Source organism: Microcaecilia unicolor, chromosome 5 (genome assembly GCF_901765095.1).
Source record: "Microcaecilia unicolor chromosome 5, aMicUni1.1, whole genome shotgun sequence".
In the NCBI taxonomy this organism is placed as follows: Eukaryota; Metazoa; Chordata; class Amphibia; order Gymnophiona; family Siphonopidae; genus Microcaecilia; species Microcaecilia unicolor.
The window spans coordinates 136,046,940-136,064,736 of record NC_044035.1 but is presented as its reverse complement, the minus strand read 5'-3'; the positions used below and the strand labels follow the sequence as shown (position 1 = coordinate 136,064,736).

The following is a 17,797-nucleotide window of genomic DNA, read 5'->3' as shown; positions in this document are numbered from 1 at the left end:
AGAGGTATACCACAAAGCCACCTACCTTATTAACCGAGAGGGGCCCCGCTGCCTCCGAGGGCGAAGACTCCATTGGAGACCTGGGGCTAGAAATTTCACTCTCCCCTCCGAGTATCACCCGCCGCCGTTCCCTGAAGGCCATCTCTCCTGGCGCGACCAGCCCAACCCGGAAGTGGTTGTGGGTGAGGAAGCGATTCAAGCAACGAGAGAGACGGAATCTGAGGGAGGTCCGACATTGAAAGAAGTGCGGGCAGAGCATAGAGCTCCAACATGAAAAACAGCGGCAGTTACCCTGGAGAGCATTTGGGAAGCTCTCCAGAGAGTGGACACGACGGTTGCCAACTCGGCAAAAGAGATAAAAGATTTAGTGAGTACGGTGGAACAGTTATCATTATCACTTAATACCACTAAGCAAGAAACTAGTGAACAAATGACCGTTCTTAAGCAGGATGTTATTAAAATAAATGATGTTACAGCCTCAATAATTAAAGATAACTCTGCTACTCAGCATAGGCTGGAAATGATAGAAAACTATAATAGGAGGCTAAATCTAAGACTCTTGAATTTTCCGATGGAATTTGGAATTAATCCATCTGATGCCTTTAAAATATACCTCCAAGAGGTTTTAAACTTTTCCCCAGAAACTATTCCACCACTGAACAAAGTGTACTATATTCCTATTAAAAAGTCTTCTGAAATTTCTCTTTAAGCGATTCCGGACGAAAAACAAGAGCAAAGCCTGAATATTTCTGAACTATTAGAGACAACTTTAAATATTAACTCTGAAAGAACGACATTAATTGCTTCATTCATTTTCCAGCAAGATTTAGATGCGGTAATGCGAATCTACTTTAAAAAAATGCAGACTCTGTTCAGGGGTAAAAAAGTCTGGATCTATCCTGATATTACAAAGCAGACTCAAGAAAGGAGAAAATTGTTTTTAGCAATGAGATCAGAAGTTACATCATTAGGGGCCTCCTTTTATCTTAATTACCCCTGTAAATGTGTTATCAAATATATGGGGTTAAAATATAATTTTTATCAGCCTGAACAGTTGAAGGCATTTATAACCATGAAGAAAGTTGGTTAACCTTTGGTCCAGATGATAATAATATATGAATATAGGGTAGGTTGCATGCTAAGCATATTTCTTAAAAATAATTGTTTTCTTTTTGCTAATTTAGTCTTCTATATTCTGTAGACTAACCCTTACTAGTAGTGGTCTGAAGAAGAGTAACACTTTTCCTTTTAAAATTTTTTTCCCATGTGGAAAATGAATTTATTAATATTATTTCATGTCTGTATTTCCTGTTCAAATGTAACAGTTTTGTTTAATTTGATTTAAAATGAATAAAGAAATATTAAAATGAAAAAAAAAGTATTAGGTTTACTAGCCTAAATGTTTTTCTTTAGTATCTTTCATGGACTTAGTAACTGACACCTCTCATGATGTGGCCTTGTTGGTTCATATTATAATTGTGTAGGGGTCAAGTGCAGTTTAGATATATCGATATGGACAAGATAGTTCATACAAGGTCAATTGTGGTAAACAAATGGGTGGCTAAACTGAAGGCAAATTGTATATAAAGTTGAATAAGATATGAGGAACTGGTCTAAGTTACAGCGTGTACAGTATCCCAGTCCAGGTTGTGGAGTGAGTGGATAGTCAGTCAACGAATATATCAAAAGCTTGTTTTGTCCCTTTTATTTGTATAATGATAAGGTATTCAGATCTTTCAACAGCTGTAGCATGTATCCACCTTCCAGAAATTTTCACACTTTGGCCATCGATTTTCCTCACTAGGCCAGAACTTCTCAGTCTTTGGGATGGACATTTTTCAAGTTTCCAAGTATATTCATTATTTATATACTGCATATCAGAAAACCATCTAAGTGGTTTACAGTATTGATTAAAAAGGAGGGAAAGATGAAAATTTATAAACTATATGTTAGAACGAAGTACTCATTTCTCTGTTACAGTGGAGGAGGGAAAGAAAAAGCACATGTTTACTTATATAAACATGTGCTCACCTATTTAAAACCTTACATTATTACCTCATAATGATCATTCAATTAATTCTCAAAAATGAATTACTTCAAAAGGAATGAAAACAAATATATAGTAGAAACAACACAAACAAAGGCTTTAGCCGTGGAATATCAGGTTAGATAACCTACACCCTGTATTTGGGAAATAATGTAAAATTAATCATGGGTTTACAAGTTTTACAAATATCCTAACCACTGGAACCTCATTACATTATAATGACTATTCATGGTCTCCTCCTATGGAAAATTAGTCAGTATCCCCTGCTAGGGTATAAAAACAGCACATCTTTAGAGACCATACATCACTTAGAGAATCCTTCTTCTTCTCAACCATCTTCCTTGCTGTGAAGTGACAAAGACAATCATGTCTGCAAAGGGTGGTGGCTATCAAAAGCAACGATGCCAAGATCCATGCCAAGACCCATGTCAGAAGATAGCGGATCCATGCAAGGATCCATGCAAAGATCCATGCCAGAAGATAGCGAGTCCATGCCAGGATCCATGCAGAGATCCATGCCAGAAGATAGCGAGTCCATGCCAGGATCCATGCAAAGATCCATGCCAGAAGATAGCAAGTCCATGCCAGGATCCATGCAAAGATCCATGCCAGAAGATAGCGAGTCCATGCCAGGATCCATGCAAAGATCCATGCCAGAAGATAGCTGACCCATGCAAAGATTGTAAGTAATACAATGTTAGCATCAATTTCTGATGAATATTGCTAATCACACCTGTAAGACTGATATCCGATTTTTGAGCCATCATGTTTTCTTATATTGTTTTTGTTTGTAAATTGTAATTATGCTCTGATGTTAATGTTTCATATGCATTTTGAAATTGCCTAGAACCAATGCTGATTTGCGGAATGAAAGTGTTATTCATCAACAGAAAATAATATATCAGTTTAAAAGTCAGTCAGCATCATGGTAAAGAAAATATGTATATAATAAATAAATGTGCAGAGTCTGGTGGATTGTTTGACTGCTTTATAAGGATGCACTGGGCAGGGCTGGGCGCTGCCATTTTTGAGGCGGCGCTGCTGGAAGAGGAGGGAGTCCATCTTCCTCCTCCAACAAAGGTACGGGAGGGGTGGGAAAGAGGGCTGCTAGACCACTAGGTGGGGGAGGGAAGGGGCTTGATTCATGGCCCACTAGGCCACCAGGGCTTTACTTGGGGGAATGCTAGGAGGGGTTATTGGGGCTGGAGACCACCAGAACTCCAGCCCCCCGGAACCTTTTGTTGGAGGGGTTGGGGGGACTGGAAGTCCGCTGGACCTCCAGCCCCCATGTTTCTGGGGGGTTGGGGTTTCTGCTCCTGTGGGGGGCTGCATTGGAGGGGAATGGGATCCTGCTAGAATACAAATGCATGCTGGACAGGGCTCACCATTTCTCTCCAATGGTCTGCAAACTCTAATGCCAGCTCCGAGCGTCTTGCTGATTGTTAGGGAGGAATATATTCAGTATGCATTTGCATGCTGCTTGTGCTAAGAGCCCTGTTTTGCATGCTAGTTGTGTTCAGAGCCTGTGAGTGTATTGTTACACGCATTATGGGGCTCTGATCATGGGGCGGTAGCAAACGCAGGTGCTAGTATGCCACTAATAGTGCATTACCATGTGCTATTTGCATACGCATTAGTATTTTTGGCCATTTTAAAATTGGTGGAATTAAAGTCTTATTTGCTGGTGTTAAAGTAGGAAAATATATAGACCCTTCAAAATTTGATTAGTTTTTATAATATAGGTGCTCTATACTTTATATACATGCCAGATTAATATCGTGTCTTAACTATACCATTATATGCACATATAATATTTAAATTATTCCTTTTCTTAATTTCAGCATGCAAGGATGTGCCACAGTGCCAGGACAAGGTATCTAAGTGCCAAAGTAAGAGAAATTATATTTGCAGTACCATATATAACTGGAATACTGTTATATATCTGTTATCAGCAGATTTTTTTTTCAATTTGACAATGTAGTTGCTAAGTAGCATGTTTAAAAGAAAATGGAGAAAATAATGTTTCACTCAACACATTTATTAAAATGGAATTTGTTGTCAGAGGATGTGGTAAAAGCAGTTAGCATAATTGGGTTTCAAGAAGATTCGACACATCCGTAGATGCAAAGTCAATAAACTGCTATTAAGATAGATGTGAGGAAATCCATTGCTTGTCCCTTGAGACATACAGAATAGAATCTTTCTGCTTTTTGGGTCCTGCAAGGTACGTATGACCTTGAACTTACTGTACATCCCAAAGTAGTGTGGGTGTTGTATTGCCTGATCCTGCCCATTGAAATAAGTTTTGCAAGTCACCTAATACATGCAGATGGGGTGGTCAGAAACCCAGGACTGCCCTTTTACTAAGCTAATGCATGGGTAAAGCACGCTAAATCGACACTACTGCTGGGGTAGTGGCACCCTGTGGTAGTTTCAAAGTTAGCATGCACTGTTTTCTGCCCTAGAAAATAATTTTCTATTTTCTGCTCAGGATGCATTCCCAGCAGTAATTGGCAGCATGGCCGCATTAACATGCGCTGCCTGATTACCACAGGAGTAGCGCATAAGCCCTTATCACCAAGTAAATAGGTGGTGTTAAGGGCTCAGGCAGTAAATTTCCATATACTACTTTTAATATTAGCGTACGGCCATTTACCACCCCATTAAAAAAGGCCTTGTTTACCACTGCTTAGTTAAAGGGCCCCTTAATCTCCTCTCCCCCACAACACTCACCTTCTCTTTCATGCACACTCTCACTTACACCCCAGCCCTCCTCCCAGGCCTGCAGTCATCATCTTCAACCTTTTTAACTATTCAGTCATAGCTGGAGCAAGGCGATACAACAATTTTCACAGTTTTATTTCTTAAATTATTCTTATCATCTTCTGTTATTTATTATTTCATCCAAATTTATATTAATTCCTCTAGCCCTTCCCTATTAATTCATTTTGTCTTTCTCCACATTTCCTCTGCCCTTTGATTTTTTTTCTTCGGTCACTTGTTTCTTTCAGCATTTATGAAAGTTTTTCCATCTTGCTGTCATCTTGTTTTTGCTTATGCTCTAGGTTATATATCATTTGTTTTCTGTTATTCTTCTGTTTTTTTTTTAATCCTACCTACAGTTTTCCTTTCTCCTCTTCCTCTCATTCTGGTCTCTCACACATAACCCTTGCTGTTTGCCTCCCTACTCACATTTCTATAATTCCTTCATTTCTCACTTCATCTTTGCATCACCTCCTCCACCCCTCCATCCTGACATTTTCCTCCATACCACCCTTTCCCTCCTTCTTACTACCTCCACCTTTGCCCCTTCTTGCTCATCTCTCCTCCTTACCCTCCTCTCTGTTCTTTTCCTCTCCTCAGCTCTTCTCCCTTCTTTACCCTGCCTCACCTTTGACCTTGTCTTGCCTTTCCCATTTCTTATCCCTCCTTTTTTCCCTCTCTTCAAACTCTTCCTTTTTATCACTCTTCTTTCTCCCATCTATCATCCTTCCCACTGTTAGCGCCTTTCGGCTTTCCTCTCCCTGTATTTTTTTCTTTTTCCTTCCTTCCTCCTGATACATGCTGTTTGTCTTCTTCATTCCTCCTGGCTCTCACTCACTCATACTCTCTCCCCTCGGCACACTCTTTCTTCATTTTCCTCCATGTCTCTTAGAAGGAGTTTAATAATGTGGTTGTGGTTTGGTTTTACTGCTGTGACTTGAGTGAACAGTCTCCATTTTGATGTTTTATGACCCATGATATAGTCTACCAAGGCAGAAAGTGGCCATCTTGAGTCTATATATTTGTTCATCGATTAAACTGTTGACATTTGAATTCTGTTTTTCTGGTCTGCTCCTTTTCCAATGCTGAACTGTAGCATTTTTATTGGGGGGGGGGGGGGCGCTTGGTCACCCCTGCCCCCAATCTGCATTCATGGCAAAATAGAGAAAGATATGAAAACCATGGGCCCTTTAAATCTGGGAGCACTCTGGAAAGGAGTCACAGTCATCACTTAACACTGACACCTACCAACAAGATTCAGGGTGTACTTGTATGTGATCTGGAATGACTATGATGTATGGTTAGGGACTATTTCTACAAATGCTGGGCTTGGGGGGAGGGGTTTATAAAATTGGAAAACTAATGAAGAGTTGCAAATCATAGCTAAATGTGTTCCACTTGAGTAAATTCCAGCTGGAAATCAAAGCAGCAGGAATAAAGTTCCAGGCAAAAAACAAAACAAAACAAAAACAAAAAGAACTTGATTAATTTTTCTCTTAATGCTTCTGTGTTCATAGGTCCATGTGACCCATGTCATCCAGTCCCGACCCCGTGCCAGCAGGAGAAAGGATATAAGTACTGAGTCAGCGCTGTGGAGTTCTCTTCACACAGCTATTTCATAAAACAAGATGGCATGGATTTTGACCTAATCTATTAATTACCTTTTACAACTGTAAATCACTTTGATCTGCTCTGCATGAAAGAATTAAATATAAACATGCTTTTACTTAATCATAATTAGCCTATTGTCCTACAAGCTATGTGATCTATGCTTTCCAACTGTTCAAAAAATGATTGTGATGCTAAATTAAAACTATGCATTGTTCATCAATATACTTGCTCTCTTCTGGTCTCTCTTGAAAAGCATTTTACATATTCTGTTATTTTAGGGAAGTTTTTAATTTTAACCCTTTTTACTGAGCAATTCAAATTTAAAAGGTGGCGTAGTATGGAGTTGCTGATGTTAAAGTCTTTGAAACATGTTCTAATACATTTTTGAAGATCCAACTTCCCTCTTCCTTCCACCTCTCTTCCTCCCCCCAGTTTGTTTTTAGAACAAATTAAAATAGTCTTAACTTTACATGCTTAGTTAACTGAGCACTGCTGCCTAGTTACCTTCCGTGTTAGTGGACATACCTAGATATTCATTGCCAGGAGCCAGGGTGAGATCAAGAAGTAGTTATTCTCTAATGCAGTGCTGGTCAGATGTGATAGATGGTAGGCAGAGCAGTGGCAATGAAAAGAGATGCTCCCATCACCATGCAAACAATTTCAAAATGCAGTGGAAAAAAAGGGGCTGGAGATGGAGGTTAAAAAGGGGGTCAGCTTGGAGAAGGGGATGGGTTTGGAGCTGGAAGCAGCTAGGAGGCAGCTGGGAGAAGGAGCTAGGGGATGAAAAGGGGGGGCCTGGAGCTAGGGGGGGGGGTGAATAGGGGCTCAAATGTGAGAAGGGGCTGGAGCTGGGGGATAGAAGGGGTGAACAGAAAGGGTGAAGTGAGAGAACGGGACTAGATCTGGGGACTGAAATGGGAGGACAGGTGAAAGAAGGGGCTACAGATGGCAGTTAGTTACATACCATTTAAGTGGCCAGGTGCTGTTCCTGGCTGGTTACATTTATTTATTTATTTTAAAAATTTATACCCCGCTTAACTACTAAGCAGTTTACAGTAGAACATTTACAATAAAATACAGATAAAACAACATAAAATACAAAAACAAAAACAAATGAATCCTAATACAACATTACCTGCACTATTGAGACCTCAAAATTATCAGACATTAAAAGCCTGGAGAAAAAGATATGTTTTTAGATCTTTCTTAAACTGCCTCAAAGATGTACAAAATCTCAACGGACCTGGGAGAGAGTTCCATAGTAATGGACCTGCCACAGAGAATGCACGTTTTATTGTTTCTGCATGATGAATAAATCTCAAATCTGGTACTTTTGCCTTATTATCACTACATGCTCTCAGGGACCTAGCTGACATCTGAAATGTTATTACATCAGAAAACTGAAAAGCTCCATTTAACCTTTGAAATATGAAAACTAGCACCTTAAACTGTACTCGATATCTTAAAGGTAACCAGTGCAAAAGTTGCAACATTGGTGACACATGATCATTTTGTTACATTTGTACCCTGTGCTTTCCCACTCATGGCAGGCTCAATACAGCAGGCAATGGAGGGTTAAGTGACTTGCCCAGAGTCACAAGGAGCTGCCTATGCCAGGAATTGAACTCAGTTCCTCAGGACCAAAGTCCACCACCCTAACCACTAGGCCACTCCTCCACTCCACTCTCAACATACTTCCCAAATACCTAATCATGTGGGTAGCTGCATTCTGTATCATTTGTAATGCACCAATTTTATCCTGTGAAACACCCAAGTAAAGGCTATTACAAAAATCAAGTCTAGACAACACTAAACTTTGTACAAGGATCCTAAAGTCATATGCTGCAAGCATTGGTCTCAACTTTGCAACTAAGCACAAATAATAAAAACACATCTGAACAATTTTCGTCATTTGATTCTGAAAAGAAAGATCACAGTCTAACTGTATACCCAAATTCCTCATAGTAGTTTTAACAGTAATCCCACTTTTTTCCAAACTAGATGTCAAATCTGGCAGTAATTCTACTTTTCTTCCAATAAGTAATACCTCTGTTTTTGAATATCGGGGGGGGGGGGGGGGGGGGGGGGGTATCTTTCTAAATAGATCTATTTTTGCACAGGTAGTCTGTTTGGAGATTGGTCCTATAAAAATCTCTGACCATTTTCCCCTCTGGGTTGATATAGCTTGTGGGACAGATACACCTAGTGGTTTCAGCTGATGTTTCTCTGCTTATTTATATCATGTCCAGGAGCTTCAGAAACATTGATTGTCTAAATGGAGTGATGATTGGGAATTTAACTCTCAACATCTTGATGATCCTGTGTTGTTTTGGGATGCCACCAAGGCAATAACGCATGGAGAAATAATTGCATATGTTAGTAGAAAGAACAAAGTGCACATGTGAAATACTGTGTTTGGCAGCTCAGTTGGTTAATGACAGATGGAAATATGCAATGTCACCTACACAGTTCAATAAGGACTCTACTAACTACCCAGATAGCGTTGAATACTTTGTTACCTGAGTGTACTGAGAAGTCCCTTCCATATTATAAGTACAAATTGGTTCAATTTGGAAATAAAGAAGGTAAATTATTAATTAACCTAACTAAGCTCTGGACACCTCATGAGCATGTTTCTGCTTTGAAAGGCATTCTACAGTAGAAATTGCAAAGCTATTTTTTCAGCAAGTCTGTCAAGAAGAACAAACAGGGAGAGAATGAAGGAGAACAGGATCCTCATGGATAACCACCAATAGAGATCAAGTAAGGTTGCAAAAGAAGGTTGAAAGAGTACAAAGGATATGTATTCTATTCTATTTATTTGTTAAACACAGTAAAAAAACACAGAGTCCATCTAATAGAAGCTCACAATTGAAATGTGACATGGCTGTGTTGTGGCATAAGCGCCTACGTCAGGAGTCCAATGTTCCACTATATAGTGAGTTTCAACATAAAAAGCAGTTCACTCATTAAATGACTGATATAGTCACAGATGTCAGAAGGAAAGCAGGAGTTTTCCAATGAAGGCATTGAACAGGTACAAATCTGGCATGGAGTAAGAAATTGTCTCTCATTTAGCTAGGGCACAGTTACCCCATTATAGCAATCTGTTATAGTTTAAATTTATCAGTTTCAGGAGGGGAAATTAAAAAAGTCAGAAAGATATTACACCATTGTATGCCACCAGAGCCAGATAGCTATAGTGCTGAATTTTATAAATGTATGCAACACAAAACTTGTGGTTCATTGACAAAATATTATTGTGAGGTTATCCATTGTGGTGCCTTTCTGGTACACACTAACCTTGAACTTACTACGCTTATTCCAAAGCCAGGTAAAATTCTCTTACACCCTGGATCTTACAGATCAATTTGCTTACTCCATCTGGTATTATAATATTGGTCAAAGTGCTGGATGAGTGGCTTGTAGTTCATATTGATTCGATTGTTTCTTCTCCGCATCCTGATGCAATGGCATCTTCTTTCTGTCTAAAATCAATGAGCATACACACACTAATTCTATTAGTGTTAGCCATGGGACTTCGTGGTCTCCATTTTCTCTTCCTTCCCTTATCAGTATCTCTATAACTTTTTCTTCCATGCATCTCACCAACTCTCCTTTGGATCCCATTCTGGCCTTCCTGACAGGACCTCTTACCTGTAGCACTTGCCTTGATTACCCATAGTCTATCCGAAGGCTCTCTCCCTGATCTTTGGAAAAAAGCTTGGATCACTCCCATTCTTAAGTGCTCCTTGGATCCTATTGATCCCTTAAATTACCACCCTACCTCAAATCTGTGTTTTCTGTCCAAACAACTGAGAAAGTTGTTTATTTATTTGCTGCATTTGTATCCCACATTTCCCCACCTATTTGCAGGCTCAATTTATCATCAATTATCATCAGTTTATCATCAATTGCTTGATTTCTGTTCAAAAACTCATATTTTACATCCATGTCAGAACTGGTCACAGTACTGAAATCATTAAATCACAGCTCTTCTGAATGATCTTCATTGCAAAACAACACAGGAGCAGAGGGCGACAAACTGACTTCCAGCCTGGGAGGAGATGTTTGGAAGCACCAGTGAAATGACTCAACACGTGTTTGTGTTTCAGCGGATGCAGCCACCTGCCTCAGGGGCCACAAGAAACACTGTGTGCAAAGAATAAAACACTATCAGGCTTATTTTTGAAAAAGGACGTCCATCTTTCAACACAAATCACAAGATGAGCGTCCTTCTCCCAGGGTCACCCAAATTGGCATAATCGAAAGCCGATTTTGGGCGCCCCCAGCTGCTTTCCGTTGTGGGGATGACCAAAGTTCCCGGGGGTGTGTCAGAGGCGGAACTTGGGCGTGCCTAATACATGGGCGTCCTCGACCCATAATCAAAAAAAGAAGGGCATCCCTGACGAGCACTTGGATGACTTTACTTAGTCCTTTTTTTGTTATGACCAAGCCACGAAATGGTGCCCGAACTGACCAGATGACCACCGAAGGGAATTGGGGATGACCTCCCCTTACACCCCCAGTGGTCACTAACCCCCTCCCACCCTCAAAATAATTCTTTAAAAATATTTTTTGCCAGCCTCAAATGTCTTATTCAGGTCCATCGCAGCAGTATGCTGGTCCCTGGAGCAGTTTTAGTGGGTGCAGTGCACTTCAAACAGGCGGACTCAGGCCCATCTCCCCCTACCTGTTACACTTGTGGTGGTAAATGTGAGCCCTCCAAAACCCACCAGAAACCCACTCTACCCACATTTAGGTGCCCCCTTCACCCGTAAGGGCTATGGTAGTGGTGTACAGTTGTGGGTTGTGGGTTTTGGGGGCTCAGCACACATGGTAAGGGAGCTATGCAATTTCTGAAGTCCACTGCAGTGCCACCTAGGGTGCCTGGTTGGTGTCCTGGCATGTGAGGGGGACCAGTGCACTATGAATGCTGGCTCCTTCCACGACCAAAGGGCTTGGATTTGGTCATTTTTGAGATGGGCGTTCTCAGTTTCCATTATTGCAGAAAATCAGCAACAACGAAGTCTAAGGACGACCATCTCTAAGGTCGACCTAAATTTCCAGATTTGGGTGTCCCTGACCGTATTATCGAAACGAAAGATGGACGTCCATCTTGTTTGGATAATACGGGTTTCCCCACCCCTTCACGGGGACGTCCTGCGAGGACATCATCAGAAAAACTTGGGCATCCCTTGCGATTATGCCCATCCACGTAAACAATAACACAAAATATACACACACACATATATTAAAAACATAATGCATTAAAAACATAAAATTTGATAAATGTTAATATATATAGAAAAGCAAAAAAGTGGACTGCAATATACAAATATAGGACATGACAAAATTGTAAAACAAAGGAAGTCACCTGTATGAAATAAAGTAAAACACTAAAGAGATGACTAGCATCCAAAAATTGGACCAAAAAGATAAAGGTATTATTAATCACAGCTCTGTTCTCTATGAAATCTGTGTGTCTCAGGATTGGATTAAAACGGGAATGTTGTTGAAAACCTTCACTTATAAAGGGGTTGTGATCAAGACACATTTATGTATACAAAGATAACTTAAAAAAGGGGGCTCTGAATATCAAGTCCTCTTAAAGCATAATATCCTTAAAGCTTTAAAATCCGAGAAGCATAACCTCCACAAACCAACACACACCTAAAGTCTTTTTCTTTTCTGAATTTTAGTTTATTGAATAAATGCAGCTGATTTACTCACAGTTAGTAGATTCTCAGAAGCTGCTGCTCCAAGGCAAAATACTTCATAGTTCTGAAAGCTGAATCAGAGGGTGGAGGTGGAAATTTGAAGAGAAGGAAGCTTTGTTTGCAGAGGTGGGAGAGTGGTCAGGTAGATGAAAGCAGTTCAGAGATGGGGTGCTGGGTCTGTGCGATATAGCTTGTGGGACAGATACACCTAGTGGTTTCAGCTGATGTTTCTCTGCTTATTTATATCATGTCCAGGAGCTTCAGAAACATTGATTGTCTAAATGGAGTGATGATTGGGAATTTAACTCTCAACATCTTGATGATCCTGTGTTGTTTTGGGATGCCACCAAGGCAATAACGCATGGAGAAATAATTGCATATGTTAGTAGAAAGAACAAAGTGCACATGTGAAATACTGTGTTTGGCAGCTCAGTTGGTTAATGACAGATGGAAATATGCAATGTCACCTACACAGTTCAATAAGGACTCTACTAACTACCCAGATAGCGTTGAATACTTTGTTACCTGAGTGTACTGAGAAGTCCCTTCCATATTATAAGTACAAATTGGTTCAATTTGGAAATAAAGAAGGTAAATTATTAATTAACCTAACTAAGCTCTGGACACCTCATGAGCATGTTTCTGCTTTGAAAGGCATTCTACAGTAGAAATTGCAAAGCTATTTTTTCAGCAAGTCTGTCAAGAAGAACAAACAGGGAGAGAATGAAGGAGAACAGGATCCTCATGGATAACCACCAATAGAGATCAAGTAAGGTTGCAAAAGAAGGTTGAAAGAGTACAAAGGATATGTATTCTATTCTTCAGATATGCTTCAGAGAGCATTTTCCATCTCACAGATAGGCTGCAGAGAATACCTTCTCCTGCTTCCACCCACCCTACCCCTCTACCCACCCACCCCTAGAGTGACATGTCTTATATAACCTCCCTATCAACCCACTCATTACTTTACCTCACCCATTTCTATTCTTCTATCACCTTCTCCCACTACTCCAACCAGAGTTACACCTAATCACACTGACCACCCTTCAACATCTTCTGTCCTTCTGTGACTGTTCTCTTGTGCTTGACTGCTTAAATATTTTAAATTTAAATGCTTTACTTTTTGTCTATTAGATTGTAAGCTCTTTGAGCAGGGACTGTCTTTCTTCTGTGTTTGTACAGCGCTGCGTACACTTTGTAGCGCTCTAGAAATGTTAAATAGTAGTAGTATTCTATTTATTTGTTAAACACAGTAAAAAAACACAGAGTCCATCTAATAGAAGCTCACAATTGAAATGTGACATGGCTGTGTTGTGGCATAAGCGCCTACGTCAGGAGTCCAATGTTCCACTATATAGTGAGTTTCAACATAAAAAGCAGTTCACTCATTAAATGACTGATATAGTCACAGATGTCAGAAGGAAAGCAGAAGTTTTCCAATGAAGGCATTGAACAGGTACAAATCTGGCATGGAGTAAGAAATTGTCTCTCATTTAGCTAGGGCACAGTTACCCCATTATAGCAATCTGTTATAGTTTAAATTTATCAGTTTCAGGAGGGGAAATTAAAAAAGTCAGAAAGATATTACACCATTGTATGCCACCAGAGCCAGATAGCTATAGTGCTGAATTTTATAAATGTATGCAACACAAAACTTGTGGTTCATTGACAAAATATTATTGTGAGGTTATCCATTGTGGTGCCTTTCTGGTACACACTAACCTTGAACTTACTACGCTTATTCCAAAGCCAGGTAAAATTCTCTTACACCCTGGATCTTACAGATCAATTTGCTTACTCCATCTGGTATTATAATATTGGTCAAAGTGCTGGATGAGTGGCTTGTAGTTCATATTGATTCGATTGTTTCTTCTCCGCATCCTGATGCAATGGCATCTTCTTTCTGTCTAAAATCAATGAGCATACACACACTAATTCTATTAGTGTTAGCCATGGGACTTCGTGGTCTCCATTTTCTCTTCCTTCCCTTATCAGTATCTCTATAACTTTTTCTTCCATGCATCTCACCAACTCTCCTTTGGATCCCATTCTGGCCTTCCTGACAGGACCTCTTACCTGTAGCACTTGCCTTGATTACCCATAGTCTATCCGAAGGCTCTCTCCCTGATCTTTGGAAAAAAGCTTGGATCACTCCCATTCTTAAGTGCTCCTTGGATCCTATTGATCCCTTAAATTACCACCCTACCTCAAATCTGTGTTTTCTGTCCAAACAACTGAGAAAGTTGTTTATTTATTTGCTGCATTTGTATCCCACATTTCCCCACCTATTTGCAGGCTCAATTTATCATCAATTATCATCAGTTTATCATCAATTGCTTGATTTCTGTTCAAAAACTCATATTTTACATCCATGTCAGAACTGGTCACAGTACTGAAATCATTAAATCACAGCTCTTCTGAATGATCTTCATTGCAAAACAACACAGGAGCAGAGGGCGACAAACTGACTTCCAGCCTGGGAGGAGATGTTTGGAAGCACCAGTGAAATGACTCAACACGTGTTTGTGTTTCAGCGGATGCAGCCACCTGCCTCAGGGGCCACAAGAAACACTGTGTGCAAAGAATAAAACACTATCAGGCTTATTTTTGAAAAAGGACGTCCATCTTTCAACACAAATCACAAGATGAGCGTCCTTCTCCCAGGGTCACCCAAATTGGCATAATCGAAAGCCGATTTTGGGCGCCCCCAGCTGCTTTCCGTTGTGGGGATGACCAAAGTTCCCGGGGGTGTGTCAGAGGCGGAACTTGGGCGTGCCTAATACATGGGCGTCCTCGACCCATAATCAAAAAAAGAAGGGCATCCCTGACGAGCACTTGGATGACTTTACTTAGTCCTTTTTTTGTTATGACCAAGCCACGAAATGGTGCCCGAACTGACCAGATGACCACCGAAGGGAATTGGGGATGACCTCCCCTTACACCCCCAGTGGTCACTAACCCCCTCCCACCCTCAAAATAATTCTTTAAAAATATTTTTTGCCAGCCTCAAATGTCTTATTCAGGTCCATCGCAGCAGTATGCTGGTCCCTGGAGCAGTTTTAGTGGGTGCAGTGCACTTCAAACAGGCGGACTCAGGCCCATCTCCCCCTACCTGTTACACTTGTGGTGGTAAATGTGAGCCCTCCAAAACCCACCAGAAACCCACTCTACCCACATTTAGGTGCCCCCTTCACCCGTAAGGGCTATGGTAGTGGTGTACAGTTGTGGGTTGTGGGTTTTGGGGGCTCAGCACACATGGTAAGGGAGCTATGCAATTTCTGAAGTCCACTGCAGTGCCACCTAGGGTGCCTGGTTGGTGTCCTGGCATGTGAGGGGGACCAGTGCACTATGAATGCTGGCTCCTTCCACGACCAAAGGGCTTGGATTTGGTCATTTTTGAGATGGGCGTTCTCAGTTTCCATTATTGCAGAAAATCAGCAACAACGAAGTCTAAGGACGACCATCTCTAAGGTCGACCTAAATTTCCAGATTTGGGTGTCCCTGACCGTATTATCGAAACGAAAGATGGACGTCCATCTTGTTTGGATAATACGGGTTTCCCCACCCCTTCACGGGGACGTCCTGCGAGGACATCATCAGAAAAACTTGGGCATCCCTTGCGATTATGCCCATCCACGTAAACAATAACACAAAATATACACACACACATATATTAAAAACATAATGCATTAAAAACATAAAATTTGATAAATGTTAATATATATAGAAAAGCAAAAAAGTGGACTGCAATATACAAATATAGGACATGACAAAATTGTAAAACAAAGGAAGTCACCTGTATGAAATAAAGTAAAACACTAAAGAGATGACTAGCATCCAAAAATTGGACCAAAAAGATAAAGGTATTATTAATCACAGCTCTGTTCTCTATGAAATCTGTGTGTCTCAGGATTGGATTAAAACGGGAATGTTGTTGAAAACCTTCACTTATAAAGGGGTTGTGATCAAGACACATTTATGTATACAAAGATAACTTAAAAAAGGGGGCTCTGAATATCAAGTCCTCTTAAAGCATAATATCCTTAAAGCTTTAAAATCCGAGAAGCATAACCTCCACAAACCAACACACACCTAAAGTCTTTTTCTTTTCTGAATTTTAGTTTATTGAATAAATGCAGCTGATTTACTCACAGTTAGTAGATTCTCAGAAGCTGCTGCTCCAAGGCAAAATACTTCATAGTTCTGAAAGCTGAATCAGAGGGTGGAGGTGGAAATTTGAAGAGAAGGAAGCTTTGTTTGCAGAGGTGGGAGAGTGGTCAGGTAGATGAAAGCAGTTCAGAGATGGGGTGCTGGGTCTGTGCGATATCTTGAGTGAAAGAATGAACAAGGTAAAAGGACAAGTTTGCTGAAGGGGAGCAGCAGGACATGTGCTGTCTGAAGCAAGATGGAGAATGTCTGAGCTCATGGGCCAGAGGGGTTGAGAAGAGCACCCACATACCCAGGGGAGAGAGAAAGAAGGACCAATAAGGGCAGAGCCTGAGATCAGGTAACAGACGTGGTCACAGAAGGAGAGAAAGGTCATATCCTAGCTGACCCGTCAGGACAAAGATAGGAAATTTCAGAAAATGACAGTAGGTAAACAAAGGAACCAAGCTTGGCTGAGAAAGGAAGGAGGCCTTTGCAGGAGAAAAAGGGCACTAACAATGAACTTTATACAACAAGCGGGGGGGGGGGGGGGGGGGGGCTGCAGTGAATGTGAGACTACATTACACACAATGCATTGCTCATACATCTTTGCAAGGAGTAACTGCAGCAGTAAAATTTCTTAGAATTCAGAATAACATTAAAGGCATTAAACGCATAGGGCTACACTATAAAGAAGTATAAGGTTGCCGGGGGCAGAACACCTATCTCTGTGTTCATGTGATGATGTTTGAACCTGGTGCATTGGATGAATGAACACTTCAAGGTAACAGATTGCACTGGATATACTATGGAACAGAAGTAGGGATATGGTTAAAAAAAAGCTAAAAACAAAGTGCAAAACAATAATACCCTGCTAAAAATGCACCATTGACAAAAGTTGTATTTCACTTGTTGTGTCTTTAGACCTTTCTGCAGCTTTTGATCTTGTGAATCATTCTCTCCTGCTGACTAGACTCTCTGAGATTGGGATCTCTGGCACTATGCACCAATGCCTTTCTTCATTTCTTTCTGCGTGATCTATGGGTTCCCTTGTCTCTTTTTCGTACCATCTCACGTGTGGTGTTCCACAGGGTTTAGTACTGTCACCTTTGCTGTTCAATATTTTCCTGAGTCCATAAGCCACACTTATACAGTCCATCAACATTATATTTTACATTTATGCCGATGATATTTTACTGGTCTGTACTGTGTCCCTTTAAACACTGATTTGCAACCTCTGCAGAATTGCCTTTCAGCAATGGCAGATTTGTTATTTCATAATAACTTGAAGCTTAATTCGGAAAAAATGTCTTGTTAGATAACCAGTTCCCTTTCACCACCTGATGTGATCCCTATTCTTTTCAATTTGCCTATTGCTTCTGCTATCTTGGTATTTGGTTCGACTCTCAACTCTCCTTTAATAAACATATCTCAGAGGTGATTAGGTTAGGTTTCTTTACACTATACTCATTACGCAGTCTTTGCTCAATGCTTGATTTTCAATCACTTC

The 17,797-nt window shown here is 40.5% G+C and overlaps 1 protein-coding gene across 1 annotated transcript; it reads left to right on the top strand.

The window, feature by feature from the left end:
- Positions 1-2,333: 2,333 nt before the first annotated feature.
- LOC115470311 (cornifin-A-like) lies at positions 2,334-6,547 on the top strand. Its single transcript, XM_030203350.1, has 3 exons — positions 2,334-2,729; positions 3,889-3,936; positions 6,328-6,547. The coding sequence occupies exons 1-3, from the start codon at positions 2,414-2,416 to the stop codon at positions 6,390-6,392; spliced, it is 429 nt and encodes a 142-aa protein (XP_030059210.1). The 5' UTR covers positions 2,334-2,413; the 3' UTR covers positions 6,393-6,547.
- Positions 6,548-17,797: the final 11,250 nt, after the last annotated feature.

What these genes read in the sequence shown, in the direction of transcription:
- LOC115470311 (XM_030203350.1), top strand. Translation starts at nt 2,414, where the DNA reads ATGTCTGCAAAGGGTGGTGGCTATCAAAAGCAACGATGCCAAGATCCA. An exon ending in AGCTGACCCATGCAAAGATT is followed by an intron (nt 2,730 to 3,888) that starts GTAAGTAATACA and finishes TCTTAATTTCAG; the next exon opens with CATGCAAGGATGTGCCACAG. An exon ending in CAAGGTATCTAAGTGCCAAA is followed by an intron (nt 3,937 to 6,327) that starts GTAAGAGAAATT and finishes CTGTGTTCATAG; the next exon opens with GTCCATGTGACCCATGTCAT.